Genomic DNA, 15,023 nt, shown 5'->3' with positions numbered 1-15,023 from the left:
TGAATTACTTTCAAGAAAGTACGAAGAGAAGGTGAACTTGCATGTCATTTGTGAGTTTGACAAGGTAAATTACAGCTTTTTATGTTTTTTTATCTTCCATAGTATCATCATTTTTAGATACATAAGAAATTGTTAATGGGGTTTAGTATTTTCTTTAATGTTTAATATTTAAAAATCCTTAGGGCTAGGTTTTGGCTTGCAGCTTCTTGATTTATGCTGTTACACACATGCTTTAGCTCTATTGCTGGCGCATGTATTCATCTTGTTGCATGCAAGGTTTAAGAAAAAGCTCAAGTATGTAGGGAAAACCATATAGCAAACACTGGAAAGGTCATTTGCATAAGATTGTGGTATCTATTCTGACTGTACTGTTTGCCTTTTAGCTTAGGCAGTCTCTTAATAAAGAAACTCTTAAATTTCAGGGGGTATGGTTTTCTGTCACTTTACTTTTTGTATTTAATTTTACTGTTTAATGATTTTCCTGATCTTTTTGGTATTCAGTTTTTGCACTGAGTTGATAATACTACAAAAATACGGATGGAACAAATACTTCATGTGTTTTTAAAGCTAAATTGTCTCTATTCTTATTTTTTCAGTTTAACCTGATAACTGTGAAAGAAATGTGTATTGCTCAACATTTTCCATTGAATATGAAAAGTGTAATGAATCAAGCTGATTGTAGTTGACAGCTGGCTTGATCTTGCCGTGATTAGGTCTTTTACTGCTGGCAAAATCCACTAGCCTTTTCCATTAGCTGATTGTTGATTAATGCAGAGAGACAGCTTTTCATATTGATAAAGAATTTGGGGAAACCTTAATTTCATACGGAGTAAGATTAAAAAATATCCTACCTCCTATTGATTGCACTGAGCCAAAAAGCCATGCAGGAACTCAGATGTGTAGTTTTTGATTTGGCTTGTTCACAGCAAACAGTTAAACAATTAGTATAGACAGAAAATAACAGAAACATGGAGTTGAAGCATGTTGAAGCAACACAGATGTTTACAGCTGATGGGCAGTGCTGCAAAATAAAGATGTGCACTCTTACAGTTACATGGGAAAATAGTGAACAGGTAATTAATTCCTTTTCAAGAAAATTTGTTAGTTTTACACTTTAGTGGATGTGTTATTTAAATACTGTGTAGTTTTTGCACTTTAGTTTGTGATTGTGGGTTTCGTTGTCACATGACCGGAATGCAGACCAGTTTGGGTTTTGTAACTCCTTATCTCTGAATTGAAATTCTTAGTTAATCAGATTTTGTTAGATGCATTTGCTATAATTTTTAAGTTTTAAGACCTTATCAAAAGCTCGTTACTTCAAAATGTCATGGTCAGCTTTTGCTTTTAACAACTTAGGTTTTATGGAAAGTGCAGGTCGTACGCTAAGTTTCATAACATATCTTTCGATTACAGGGTACTTATTTTCAGTGTTGTGGAAATGTTTTATTATACTGTTCTCATATAAACAATATTACATCACAGAAAAACTTCATATTGAAACAACTACTTAAGGGAAGAATAAATCCACATTTGATCCTAAACATGTTATTCAGACTAATGATAAGTGCATCTTAACCATACTTAGCTATCCTCTCAGAATAAGATGTTGCTTTTCTAAGAGACCCAGGAAAATACAGTTCCAAGACTATTTTTAAAGGAACTTGGACAGTGTGTTTTCAACATGTATTGTAACATGTCTATTACTCAAAATTACTCTGAGTAAAAGGTTTGGTATTGTAAACAGGTCTGAACCTTTGTGCACAACTGATCTGTGATTTCTATAAGAATGCATAATTTCTTTTAAGATAATTTACTTTTGTTAGGAGTATGAGGTTGATATTTTCATTCAAATCAGCTACTGGGTATTTTAGCCGACACTGAAGTTAAGATAAACATGCTGAAGATTTCTGTGGCTGTTAAAAGTGTCTGCAAGGACAAGGAAGAAAGCAGTATTTTAAATAAACGAGTTCCAGATAGTATTTTCCTATATTGTAGAAGTGACTTAAAGCAGTTTATTTCATATGTAGCAGGTGTTCAATATATGCTTAAATCCACTTTAATTTTGAAAATCTATTTTAACATTGTTTTGATTTTTGTCAAGTTCTGCCTTTTCTTAGCTGTTCTGTGCAAAATAGAGGACAGCCTCACTTGTGAGACTTCTAAGCAAGCAGTATGGGAAAACAGGAAATCTGGAGTCTGTGGCTTATGCTGAATAGATTTTAAACATTTTATTATATAGAGTGACTTATTAGCATCAGCAAGTTGGAGGAATTGCTAACAAGGCAGTGTAGTTTATGAGATGTTAAGATTTTATCAAATATGATAATGTGAGATTTTTTCAGCAAATTGTGATACAGTTGAAGCGTGTTTATTCTAAGAAACTGGTAATGTATTTATTTTCACAAATAACATTTTTATTATAAATTTCTGAGTAAAGTTATCAGATTCCATTTGTAATGTTAATTTCAAGATAATTTGATTATCAGGAGACAGCACATGCTAGGTATATTTTCCTTTAATTCCCAATATTCTGGTTGCCTTTTCTGGGTTTAATTAGCTTGTTCATTTCGATTAAGCTAAAAAAGGCACGTGCTATAGTCATTGGATTCTTTAAAATGGATTTCTGCTATCGGCATATTTCTGACCCAATTAAAAAAATGCAAGGCAGAGCTGTGGATAAAGCCATTAAACTGGAAATAATGTCATCCATGCTGAGATCAGCAAAAACTATTTTAGTTTAAATAAAACCAGGTATTTTCTTTTGTCTTTTTATAGCGTTACATACGAGTTTTCACACAAGATTTTCAAGTTGTCTTCGTTGTGCATGGCACTAGGATCAGATTTTATGGAAAATGTGGTCAAAATCTATTAGAATTCTTAAATTTGGTGATATATAGGGTCAATATGTTTCAGAAATGTAAGGAGGTCAGAATCAATAATCTTCAGCAGATGCTCCATCCTGTGTTCTCCTCTCATAGTCCTCAGATAGCATAAGGAGGCCACATACATTTCATGTAAGACCTATTTGATACAGAACTGGTATAATAACCTCCCATAACTTCCATCTGTTTTCCCCGTCACTACTGTTGTGCTGAGGACAGGTACCCAAAGGGTGTGCTGGCTATTCTTATCAGCAGCCTTTAAAACTTTGTTGCCAACTGGGCTAGTTAAAGAATCCCCTAAACTATGTTACCTTGAATGAAGCTTAAGGCAGAAAAGTTACGTGTGACTGATGGGCTTCTGCTGCTTGTGTCCAAGTTAGCATGGGAGAATTAGGAAATCTTTTGCTAGATGCAGGAGGCAAAGCAAGCTGTTCTTTCTTTCCTGCTCTGGCAATTGGTAGTTGTGCAGCCAGAGCTGTAGCTCTTTGCTGTAAATGCGGCACAGAAGAGGAAACTGCAGGGATGGCCCACTGAGGTGAGAGCGCCCTGGTTTGGGGAGGCTGAGAATTGTCAGAACCCTGATACCAGTCTGGAATTCATTGCCTGGGGAGCGCTCCGACCCACCCCCATTCATTTTATGATTGTCAGTTTGCTTTGTTCTGGGAAAATGCTCGTTTATGTAATATACTTCACTTGCTTTGTCCACGTATTCGTATACCTAGTCCCAGACCTGTCAGTTCTGTGTTTGTCATGTACCTATATAGATTTCTGGGGTTTGACAGCTCTACAAAGGTAAACTTCTAGTCTGGAGGTAAGTTTTGTATTCCCTCATTTGCCCTAGGAAGGAACAGCGACTTAAAACTGCTATAGGTTATGGAAAACTGAGTCTTTCAGTATGTGCAGTAAAAACAAGAGTATTTACTTTGCATTTCTATGTAGGCATTTTAAGCCTTCTCAGGAGCAACTTGTGGTACCTTTCTGGCCTTTGCTGTCCTCTCCTATTAGGCTGGTGAAGATGATGTTTTCTTTTTGCCATGGCAAAAGTTGTATGCTTTATTAATGAATCTCACATGGGGGAGTAAATTCTTTAAATCATGAGGTCAAAGGAGTTGATTCTTGGATTTTTTTTTCACTCTCTATTGTAGTTTCTGCCTCTAATTCAGTACTGATCTTGTCCTCTGTCTGTGTTTTTTGCAGGGGTTGGGGTTTTGTTTTTGGGGGTGGTGGTGGGTGGGGGGTGTCCCCACCCCACTATCTCTAGCCTTTGATATGCAGGTGTTGTCCCAACCTTGATAAAGAGTGTTTTCTTTCACATTTATTCTGGTTGAGGATATGGTTACCTTTACCATCACAGACGTTTTTGGGAGGGGGGTATGGAGGACTTCAGAGAAGGATTGCTGCTTTTTTTTTTTTTTTTAAGCTAAAAAAGGCCATTTGGCCAAAACGTTCCTCATCTGTACTACAATTTTAGAGTGGCAGCCTATGTAAAGAATAAACAGTGTAGCTGGTTTGCGGGTGGGATATATGCAGCATTATCTTTAGTAGCTGCTCTGTATTTGCTTGTCAGTAAATTAATAGGTGGTTGAAAGTAGTCGGATACAAGCAGAAAAACTTTCTGGGTAGCCCTTTTGATGGCCAGAGTCAGAACCAGCCATTCTGGGCTCCCAGGCAGAAGCTGAGACCAGCCATTCTGGGCTCCCAGGCAGAAGCCGATATGCAGACTTTCTCACCTCCCTGCATGCTGGTTGATTACATTTTATCTAGGTTATGTTGGACCTTGGCAATTGGTGGGTTAACCTCAGAATCATCTCTGACGGTGACAAGAGAGAAGGGTGAACCGAAGTACTAAAAGAGAAGTAGTAAATGAGGGAGTAAGGATAGAGGTGATGGAGGTTAAGTGATAGTAAAAAGACTAGAAAACATGAGAAAGAGTTCATTGTACAAGCATACACATAGGAGAAGGTGGAGCTTGGCCAGTTTCAGGAGGCTTGAGGTACTTGAACCCTACACTTTCTAGTGCAGAGTGTTGGGAAGGGAACTGAAGAATTGTGTGGGAGATGGGTGTGAACACCTATCTTAAAAAGAGGGAAGGAATAGATAAGGGAAGTTAATGACATGGTGGCTCTTGCAAACCTAGAAAAAGGTCTGAAGAGGTAGCGTGCAGGAAATGATTGGTAAATTCTTGTACTGCTCTGGTTTTCTTTTTCAATTAATTGGTTACATTATGCTTTACACTGGCTATTTGAGTGGCTAAGTGTTGCTGAACCTAAACATGAGATTGCCAGTCGTTATGGTGGCCTGAAAAGCTTTTGAATATTTGTTGTTTTCCTTTAAAGCTCTTATTTCTGAAATCCTAACAGTCTTGGGTGTGGATTTGGTAAATGTTTTGTTGTTATTTTCAAAGTAACTTTCTGTTCTTACTAGTGCAAACTTAGAAAATGATCCAAAATAATTATCTTTGTGGCTTAGACATGGAGGCAAAGAAATGCATAAAATCAAACCACATCCTAATTATCATCTTTTAAAAAAATAATCTATTTCAAAAGATCAGTCTCATGGGTTTTTTATTTTAATATTGTCCTAATTAGATTCCTCTTAAAAGATAGTTTTCTGATGGGAGTAAAGGCAAAAACCCACTGGGATCTGCCCTTATTGCTTACATGTCTTGACTACAGTACGCTTTGCTTGTCAAAGAAATACTTTTGAGTTCAGGTGCAATTTTTCATTTACTGTTGTGGGTTGCCAATGAGTAAGCCATTTCATAATAGCTCAGAAGCATGTAGACTGCGGAGTTTGTGATGATAGACAGGACAGCATAGTGTGAGGGTAGAAAGAAAGGAAGGAGGAACAAGAAAATGAATTTTCAGAGTGACAAGACTAATGTGTAGAATTAAATATTAAAGGAGGTTCCTTTTCTTAATTAAATGCCTAAGGTATGACTTGTTTTGAGGAAGCTTGTAAACTGGTTCCCAAACTATTTAATTACTACTGTACCATTCATCTTACCTGTCTCAAAAATATTAATCATCAAATGGTAAAATATTAGTCTGTAGTAGGAGGGTAATGTCAGAAGCTGAAACTCCAGTTCATTACAAATTCTGTCTCTCATCGTGACCTTTTAAAGTGCATGCTAAACAAAATAAATACAATTTTTTTAAGATTCTTGTCAATATTGAGAAATCAGGGAATATAGGTGTAAAGTATTCTTGTCTGTATGAGATACATACTACTTCCTTAGCGCGTAATAGTGCAGTGTTTGTTCTATAGCATTTTATTTAGGAGTTCATCTCTATGTGTAAATGCTTCTGTGAATCAATGAGAAGAAATTTACAATTCAGCAAAACTGTCTGCTTTGATGTATCACCATGTAGCAAATGAATCTGTGGAATCTGGAGGAGTAGATATTTGTAGTGGCTTTTTAGTACCTCCTTCAGAAGGCAGTTCTGCAGGAGGTAGGTTTCTCTTGCTGCAGGAGAAAGGAGGTCTGGACCTTAAATGTGATAGGCTCACGTTTGTTATGAGAGGTGAGTGACTTCATGGATGACATTGTTAATAACTAGTATGAACAGCACAAATTTAAGAATCCAAGAAACCAACAACCTCATTAAAGAACTGAGAAAATGTAGCGCTCTCTTTGCCTTGTATAACCTGGGGTTCTGAAGAAGGACCGGGACTGGCTTTTTTCAGTGGTGGTGTTTGCATACAGATTATTACAAGCAGACTCAGCTAATACGAAATGCTCTAAACGAATTGATTCAACTAGATCACGGCAAGAGAAAGATTCAGTGTTTTTCATGCCATTTCAAAAATGATGCTGTCCTGTTTTGGAGACCTGAAATCAGCAACAGTCTATCTGAAAATAATTGATTTGATGTCGAAGAGGAATTCTGCTTGGTCTGTTTACTGCTTTTGCCATGTGGATGAAAAAGAACAAGCTGCGAGTGAAGTTACAGGTTTAAAACTTTGTTTCCTCAGCTGCCTCTTCTTTTCTTTCCTAAGTGTAGTCTAGTTATTTTAAGTGAAAGGGACACTTATTGGTATTCAGGGAGGTAAATGTTAAAAGATTTCTCATAGAGCGTTTATGTTTAAATGGTTAATTATCACTGTTTTCCATGTTCTTGTGCATTGCCATGTATAAAAGGTTTTTAGCCATTACACTTTCTAAATGGAACATTTTACAATAGTTAATAGCTTCTTCAAGGAGAAGCTCGTATTTGCATTCATCTTAATTAATCTTCTATATTTTACATAATAAAAATAATGCAGTGCTTTTTTTTCAGGCATTATAAGATATACTTTTAAATATATTTATTTAAAGCAGTAAAAATTCTGAGCTTTTGGATCAAGCTGGTTTTTTTGGTTTTGGTGCTTTTACAAACCAATTTCTTATTGTCATTGTGCATTCCGGGTTACATTTTTCATTTAGAAAATCTGTAATTTTCACTCGGCGAAATGGCTTTTTTACCTTGAAATATGCACAACCCCTATACAGATACCATTTTTTGATTCTGGATATATTTTTAACAAGATATCTTAGCAGAATAAAATATATCTCTATTTCTTGGACAGTGTTATACTGAAAATTACTACTGGAAATAGAATGAGCTGTCAATGTTGTTAACTTAAACTGATGATCAGAGCAGAAAGGAGGGAAGCATTGGGAAGACTTTGCATAGTCTGATGCAAGTTGTGTATTTTTGAAACAGTATTTTCTCAATACATATATGCTCTATCAATTCACCCCCCACCTTTTTTACTTTTAAAATCAGTGATCCAGAGGGAAGCCTTCAAGCCATTCTGAGCCCCTTTTAAGAATTACCTACAGAGTCCAGCAGAAGCAGATGTAGAGGTTTAGGCTTTTCTGGTGGAAGGTCATGCCAAAGGAAGTCAGCAGAGCCTGAAAATGTTCTGGGAGCAGCATCTGGTTTTTCTATGTTATTTTCTTGTCTCAAGTGAGCACGTTTTGGTTTGTGGATGGCACTTGGAAAAGCTTCTTTACTTTCTTACCCAATTAGTGCCTTTCAGTGTGTAATTAATAATAAAATGTCTGTTTGATTTATTCGCTGGTGGCCGCAAGTGCATGCAAGTTATTTGGCCTTAAAGAATATTGTGAAGGACTTTTGTCTGTCGTAAGTCATGCTAATCAAAAAAGTACACACTACTAAGTTCAATTTTTTTTAAATTTTTTTTTTTTTAACTACTGTGTTCACTAACAAAGTGTTGAAATAGAGAATTAGTGTTTCGGGTGGCTTTTACCTTTTGTTCTAGTTCCATTATTCTGTATAGCCATAGCTGTAAATAAATACATAGATTTTTTTTTTTTTAATCACTTCTCTACCATAAATAGTTTTCATTATTGTTGACTAGTAAGAGGAGTTTCAGTTGTAGTATCCAGTAAGAATTACAATTTCGTTCCATAATTTATTCAGTAGGAAATGTTCAAAGAGGGACAATAACTTTCTCTACAAATTTCAGTCTGACATGTCTATATCATGCATCTAAGATGCAGAACTTTAAAAGTTAGTTTCCAAATCTGGCTCATTGTAGTGACTGACCTTGAGGTGCGTATCTTACCTGAATAATTGTGCGCAGAAACATGAAATATTAAGTGGAGTTCAAGTAGCAAAAAAAAAAAAAAAAGAGAAAGCAGTTATTTTCAAACAAATACTATGTTCCTTTCCTGACTGAAGCTTAAAGAAACAGTTCTGTATTATGCATTGATTGGAGAACTGACGCTTACTTAAGTAGGAATTTGATGTAGGAATATGAAACAAGCCATTCAAAGCAGCTGAGATACTTCGGTATCAACAAGATGTTAGAGGAGAATTTTACTTTTCTTAGAGTGAAATACAAGTACTGCAGGGGACATGTTGTCGAACAAGATCACTACAGAACTGCATTGGAAGTCAGTAGAGTGGGCCCAGAAAAGCAGAGCAGCTAAATTGGCTTTCCTCTGGGATCAGGTTTGACCATCTGATGCTTGATAGGGGTGGGGAGGTGTTTGGGGTTCCCCCCCCACCCCCCCCTTTTTTTTTTGTATGTCTGTAAAACATTTAGACCTCATTCCATTTTGTAAACATCAGTTTGAAACAGAGTTTTATTTATCAATATGTCCAAAACATTTAATTATCTTTTCTTTTTCAGCAGTATTGACTATACTGGGGATAGGAATGTAATTTGAATTTGTTCTACTAATGTAGTAGAACATGTAGTTCTACTACTACATGTAGCAGAAGTCATGTAGTTTGGTGAAAACACTACATGGTTTATTGAATTATTACAATGCAGTAATCCAGCTTTTACATTGATCCAATAAATTGACTGAATTACATGTAAATACCTTGAAACAGATGTTGGGCTATTCTGAACTTTCCACCTTTCCAGCATATTTTTTCAAAGGCTGGTATTCTCTTTCTGTGCAAATTCTAAAGTTGTGGTTAAACTGTGTAATTCTAAGGTTGTGGGTTTTGGTTTTCTGAGTAGCAAAGCAGGTATTGGGCAAGTGTCAGTTTCTGGAATTTGTCTTGTTACACTGCACTCTTTTCTTGTGATTGCATAGTAAAAAACGTGGTTGAATTGAAGTAATTTAATGTATAGATTTAAATTATATTTGTTGATAGAACTATGAATATACTGAAACCATGCATTCATTTTTAAAAACACGTAATATTCAGTCTCGCACATTGTCCCAGCATCATATAAATTTTAAACAGTTTTCAGTAATTGCCTCTCTACCCCAATTTTGTAGATGATTTGTTAGTTTTGGAATGCAAAAGGAGTGATAAAGCCCCACTAATATCTTGTCTTTTCTTTCAAAGTTCGCTCAGTAATAGCAATTTACTTATCCAAAGGGGATCAAGTTTACTTTGCTTCACTTTGTACAGACTGTTTTTCATAGATTCTTACCTTAAATGCTCCAGTCTGCCAGGAAATTTCACCATCTTTGGATGTGAGCTTAGTGACAGCCTTTATCTAAGGGTTCTCATGTGGTCTTGTCCTGCGCTAGGTAAATAATGCTAACCACCAGTTAAAGCTGCTGAGGCAGTTACACTGAAAGTATTAGGAAAAGAAAGAAGCTTCAGATTCCAATTACTGCTTAAAATACGTGCTTGCATGTGTGTTATCACATGTGCCATACCAGTACTGTGTACCAATTCTACAGAACATCTTAACAGAGCAGTGTTAAACGTAGTATAAGGGCTTTTTTCTCTTGTTTGTTTTGTCTCTTAGTATTTTCCTCTTTCATCTGCTTTTCCCCTTTTTGCTTTTTCTGTCCCTGGTATGTGCATGGTCTGTGTCCGTCCTTTCTGCTTGAGGTTCCTTACTCTTTCATAGGTATCTATCATTATTCTTCCTCTGAGGACTGGGGAGGAGGCTTTAGCCTTCCTCTGGGGAGTGGGGATTTAGCTTCTATAGTCAGAACGCTTAATATACATCAACATATTAATGTAACATTTTGTGTTCTGCAGGTTGGGAATCCACGTGTTGAGCTCACTCTTTCTGAACTTCAAGATATGGCTGCCCGACAACAGCAGCAGATTGAAAATCAACAGCAAATGTTGGTTGCTAAGGTAATAATTATATACAGATCATAATAAATACAAATTTCCTTTAACACACGCAAATGTAAGTTTCATGGATAGAGAAAAACATGCTAATTCATTCTAGGTAAGCTCAAGAAAGAGCTTGAGAAATCCATTGTTTTACCAAGTTAATCTTAACCTAGGCAATATACAACATTTCAGTGTAAATGGTACTATAACAACCTATGTCAAGCCAATTTTATGTGTCTTTATAAAAACATTGCTAAGTTTTATTTGTCTCTTTTGTGAGGTCCACTTCATGATCTGTGATAGACCAGGCTTGACTCTATGCTCATCTTCAGTAGTTCATTCACTCCAGTATAGTAATAGTGGTGTGAGATGAGAATATGCCCACTTTGTATATATCCATATATTACATTTCCAGTCATTGAGATGCAGGAATCTAAGTATGTTTTCAGAGCGGGGAGTGGGTTTAATGTTTTTGACATTATTGTAGGTGTTGTTATGTACAGTATGCATTGGATGCTTGGAGTACTTGGGAGTCAACCTATCAATTCTGTTGTTCTTTTTTGATGGAAGTAATCTAGAAAAAATAAACATTTTTCATATGTGCCCAGCAGAAGCACTGTTACTTAGAACTGGAACATTATCTTACAGTAGCTCAGCTTGTTTAAAATGGTCTGTTGGACATACTTTGTCGTCTTTGGGAAGCTGGATAACAGCGTTGGAAGTTCAAGTGTTAGTAGCAGCAGAAAACAAATGCCAGAGGAAGCTTCACAGATGTGTCTGAATGAGTGTTCAGCCTAGGGTTGTATTTGCACATATATGTAAATTTGATATTTGGTCTAAAAATCTTGAATCTCTGCTCTAAAACAGATTTGTTCAGTTAATGTGAAGAGTTTTTCTAGGAGGACTGATATGTATTTTACTAGATACAACTTTTTCTGATTTCTGGAAATAAAAAAACCCCACTGATCATAGTGGTGGGTTTTTCTAAGTTAACTTTTTTTAAAAATAAATGGGTAACAGGTACGTCTTGTCTAAAACCTCATTTTGTCAGGAACAACGTTTGCGTTATCTGAAGCAGCAAGAACGTCGTCAGCAGCAGTCTGTTTCTGAGAGTGAAAAGCTTCAAAAACTTAAAGAACGTGTTGAAACCCAGGAGACAAAGCTGAAAAAAATCCGTGCCATGAGAGGACAAGTGGACTACAGCAAGATCATGAATGGCAATCTATGTATGTGGAATTTTTAAGTAATTTATTTAACTTAATTTACTATTCATTGCATGACTAGCAAATAATGCTATATTGCTAGTCAATATAGCATTGAAGCAGGATTTCAGATAGAATGTTTTTTGTCTTACAGAGGTCCCTGTGTTTCTATGAAATTTGTATATGATGTTACTTTTTGTTTGTTTTATGTAGTCAGGCATAAAGTCAGAATAAGTCTATTCTATAACTATTAGGAAATATTATGACTGTTAGCAAATTCCCAACACATAAATATTTTATATGTGCATGCATATACTAGATTTAAAACTAGTGTGTTATATTCATCAATACCTACAGAATTAAAAAATTAACTTCTGCTGTACTTAATTGTCTTTCATAATTCTTATCTTGTTAATATTAGCAACTGAAATTGAGCATATAAGTGCCATGTTCCAGGAAAAGCAGCAGGAGCTACAGGCTGCAGTGTTAAAAGTGGATCAACTTACTCAGCAGCTGGAGGATTTAAGGAAAGGGAAACTGAATGGGTTTCAGTCTTACAATGGACAAATGACAGGACCTGCAGCAGTAGAATTAAAAAAGTTGTATCAAGAGCTACAGGTAAGTAATGGAGACATGCTATTTGGATGATAGCTGTAGATTTTTAAAAGTTGTATTACTACTCTTATGGGTGGCAATTTGGTTCTGTGACATCTTATAAAACTGGTGTATTGGAATGCTGTTAATGTGTGAGGTTGTAGTTAGCATATAACCCTCTTTAAAACAGAATTTAATTAGCTATAAAAACTATTTTTGTTGTTGCTCATACACATAATGATACAAAGTGTGCAAGTGTTCTGAAGGACATTTCTCAGCCCCTAATACTGAAATACTGAATGTTGACATAATCTAGTATTTGTTTTAATCTCCATTTAAAAAAAAAAAAAAAAAAAATTCATTTCATCACTTTTCTATTGTGCAAAGAACTGGGTGTAGCAAGCTCACTTAGATATCGTCCTAACTTGGAGACATGACTGGACCGTGAATACAATTATATTTAAAATATATTGTGAAAATATAGCTACAATGTCTGGTGTAAATAAACAAAATACATAGGAATTAAATAACACATTTTGACAGAATCATGAAAAATAGAAGTTGCACTGTATTCACTGCACTATAGCTGCAGTATATTCACACAGTATTCCCTGTATCACTATCATATATCTTCCTCCAAGAAGATTGTTACATCTGAAGTGTAGTTCTCACAAGAGTAATTAAATATTCCATTTACATTGGAACTTTGTCCAGTTTTTATGTTTAAAAGTTATGGAATACTTAATCATATGCCAATATGTCAGGAGTTGAGGGCTTTTTTATTTACTCATGTACTTTATTTATATTATGTACTTTTACTTGATCACTTTATTGTGATCAAGGCAACAGCTCTAGTATATATTTAATATTTCAAAATTAATTTAAATTTCAAAATTAGTCTCACTTATTTCTTTACATGAGCAAATACAACATAAAAATTAAACCCATCACGTGTTTTCATGAATTAGGAATAAGGGTCCTTTTTTCCCCCCCTTTTTCCCCTTTCCCCATTTGTACAAGGCATATAGAATCATAGAATAGTTTGGGTTGGAAGGGACCTTTAAAGGTCATCTAGTCCAACCCACTCTGCTATGAGCAGGGACATCTTCGACTAGATCAGATATCTACCTTTCGAGTATTTCTAAGTGCAAAGATGCTCAATAGATTAAGATTTCTCTCTTGTGCTTCACAATGATCCCATATGTGTTTATCAAGACTTAAATTTGCCTCAGGTTTTTTTTGCATGTAACATCACCATGAAAATTGGAACACTGAGACAATACTGTCACAGTTATTGGAGGTATGAAAATAATGCAAATGGGAAAGCAAGAGAAATAATTAGAAAGACTGTCTTGGTTGATTCAAACCATAAAGGTAATCCATCCCCTAATCTTACTGGAAACCTGCTGTGAAGGTTTCAGTTTAATCCCCATGTAGAGAGGAAAATCTGTGCCCAGTCCCTGCACTAGCAGTTCAGTTAACCTTCCATCCAGACATCAAGAAGTTTCATGTGGAACTGGAAACAGAATCAATAGCATAATTTCTGTTTTATATCACTTAGTTTTCATGATATTCAAACTGTCTTGGTGGTTAAATATAACCTTTAACAAACTTTTTCTGTGACTTAATTTTTCATGGAGTAATTAAGTTCTGAAATGTCTTATGCCTAATTCTTCAATGTATTTGCTATAAATGGGGATGCAGTCTACGTGTATTTAATAGGTATCCACTAGTTTATTAGGACATGCTTTTGCTGCTTTCTTTTCAGAGTTGTTCATGGTTGCAAATGCTAATTTGACAGGCTGTGTGGAAGCATAACATTAGAGATGTCAGAACATAGCCGACCCAAGCTGCTTTGGGTTTTTTAAACACTGTATTAAAAAACAACTTGACAACAGACAAAATGAAGGAACTGTCCTAACAAGTGCCTTTTTTTTTTTTTTTTTTTTTTAAGATTCGTAACAGGCTTAACCAGGAGCAGAACTCTAAGCTTCAGCAGCAGAAAGAACTCTTAAACAAACGTAATATGGAGGTGGCTATGATGGACAAGCGAATCAATGAGCTGCGTGAACGACTATACAAGAAAAAAGTTGAGGCACGTCAAAAAGAAAACATTCCTGTAAGATAAACTGTTAAAAGGGCCACACTTTAGTTTATCAAGAGCCTATAAAAACTACATAGAATCTCACTTTTTCCTAGCTGAGTAATACAATTATATCTAAAGAACTTATTTTAAAAGTAGCAGGCTTCTTAAAACTATGTTACGGTTTTGCATAAATATCAGAAAACTGTTAGACAGAATATGTTTCCTTTTATTTTTCTTTATGACACAGACCATACTATATTAAAAATTATAGTAGTTTATATTTCTAGGAAGGAAACTGTGATTATGGGCTGTGTTTCAAAGCGTGAAAGCATAAAAACTTTGGGGTTTATAAAATACTGATCTTCCAATATGGAAAATCGATAAAAATATAAATGGTCTGATAAAGTTAGTCTTAATAGTTGTCTGGAACTTTGAAAAGAAATCAGTTGCACAGTAGACCATTTGTCTAAGGACTAGGGAGATCAATTCTGGATTTCCATATGTGTTCCTAGCTGGAGGTATTGCTTTTAAAAAAACCCAAAACATATTGATCATTTAAGAACTCATTTTAGCCCATTTGCCTAAGAAAGGCACAATGAAAGAGACCGTATACAGATAAAGGTTTCTACAAGAAATGTATGTGCTGTGGCTGAGAAATTTAATTTTTGAGGTGTTTATTTTAGGGAATAAAATTTGTACTTTCTAC

The 15,023-nt window shown here is 35.4% G+C and overlaps 1 protein-coding gene across 4 annotated transcripts in view; it reads left to right on the top strand.

Moving 5' to 3' along the window:
* The window catches only part of PPP1R13B (protein phosphatase 1 regulatory subunit 13B), a 77,679-nt gene that overhangs the window by 47,864 nt on the left and 14,792 nt on the right, over nt 1–15,023 (top strand). For 2 of the 4 annotated variants that reach the window (XM_076345529.1, XM_076345527.1), the window contains 4 exons: nt 10,352–10,453; nt 11,487–11,661; nt 12,059–12,255; nt 14,186–14,350. In XM_076345529.1, the coding sequence (XP_076201644.1) occupies nt 10,352–10,453; nt 11,487–11,661; nt 12,059–12,255; nt 14,186–14,350 (639 nt within the window). Of the gene's footprint in view, nt 1–6,740; nt 6,836–10,351; nt 10,454–11,486; nt 11,662–12,058; nt 12,256–14,185; nt 14,351–15,023 lie in introns of those variants that run through there. The other 2 variants (XM_076345531.1, XM_076345530.1) reach the window with 2 other exon arrangements.

The sequence above is a fragment of the Aptenodytes patagonicus genome, chromosome 7 (genome assembly GCF_965638725.1).
Source record: "Aptenodytes patagonicus chromosome 7, bAptPat1.pri.cur, whole genome shotgun sequence".
Classification (NCBI taxonomy): Eukaryota; Metazoa; Chordata; class Aves; order Sphenisciformes; family Spheniscidae; genus Aptenodytes; species Aptenodytes patagonicus.
The sequence above is the reverse complement of the archived record's forward strand: the minus strand, read 5'-3'. Positions and strand labels throughout refer to the sequence as shown.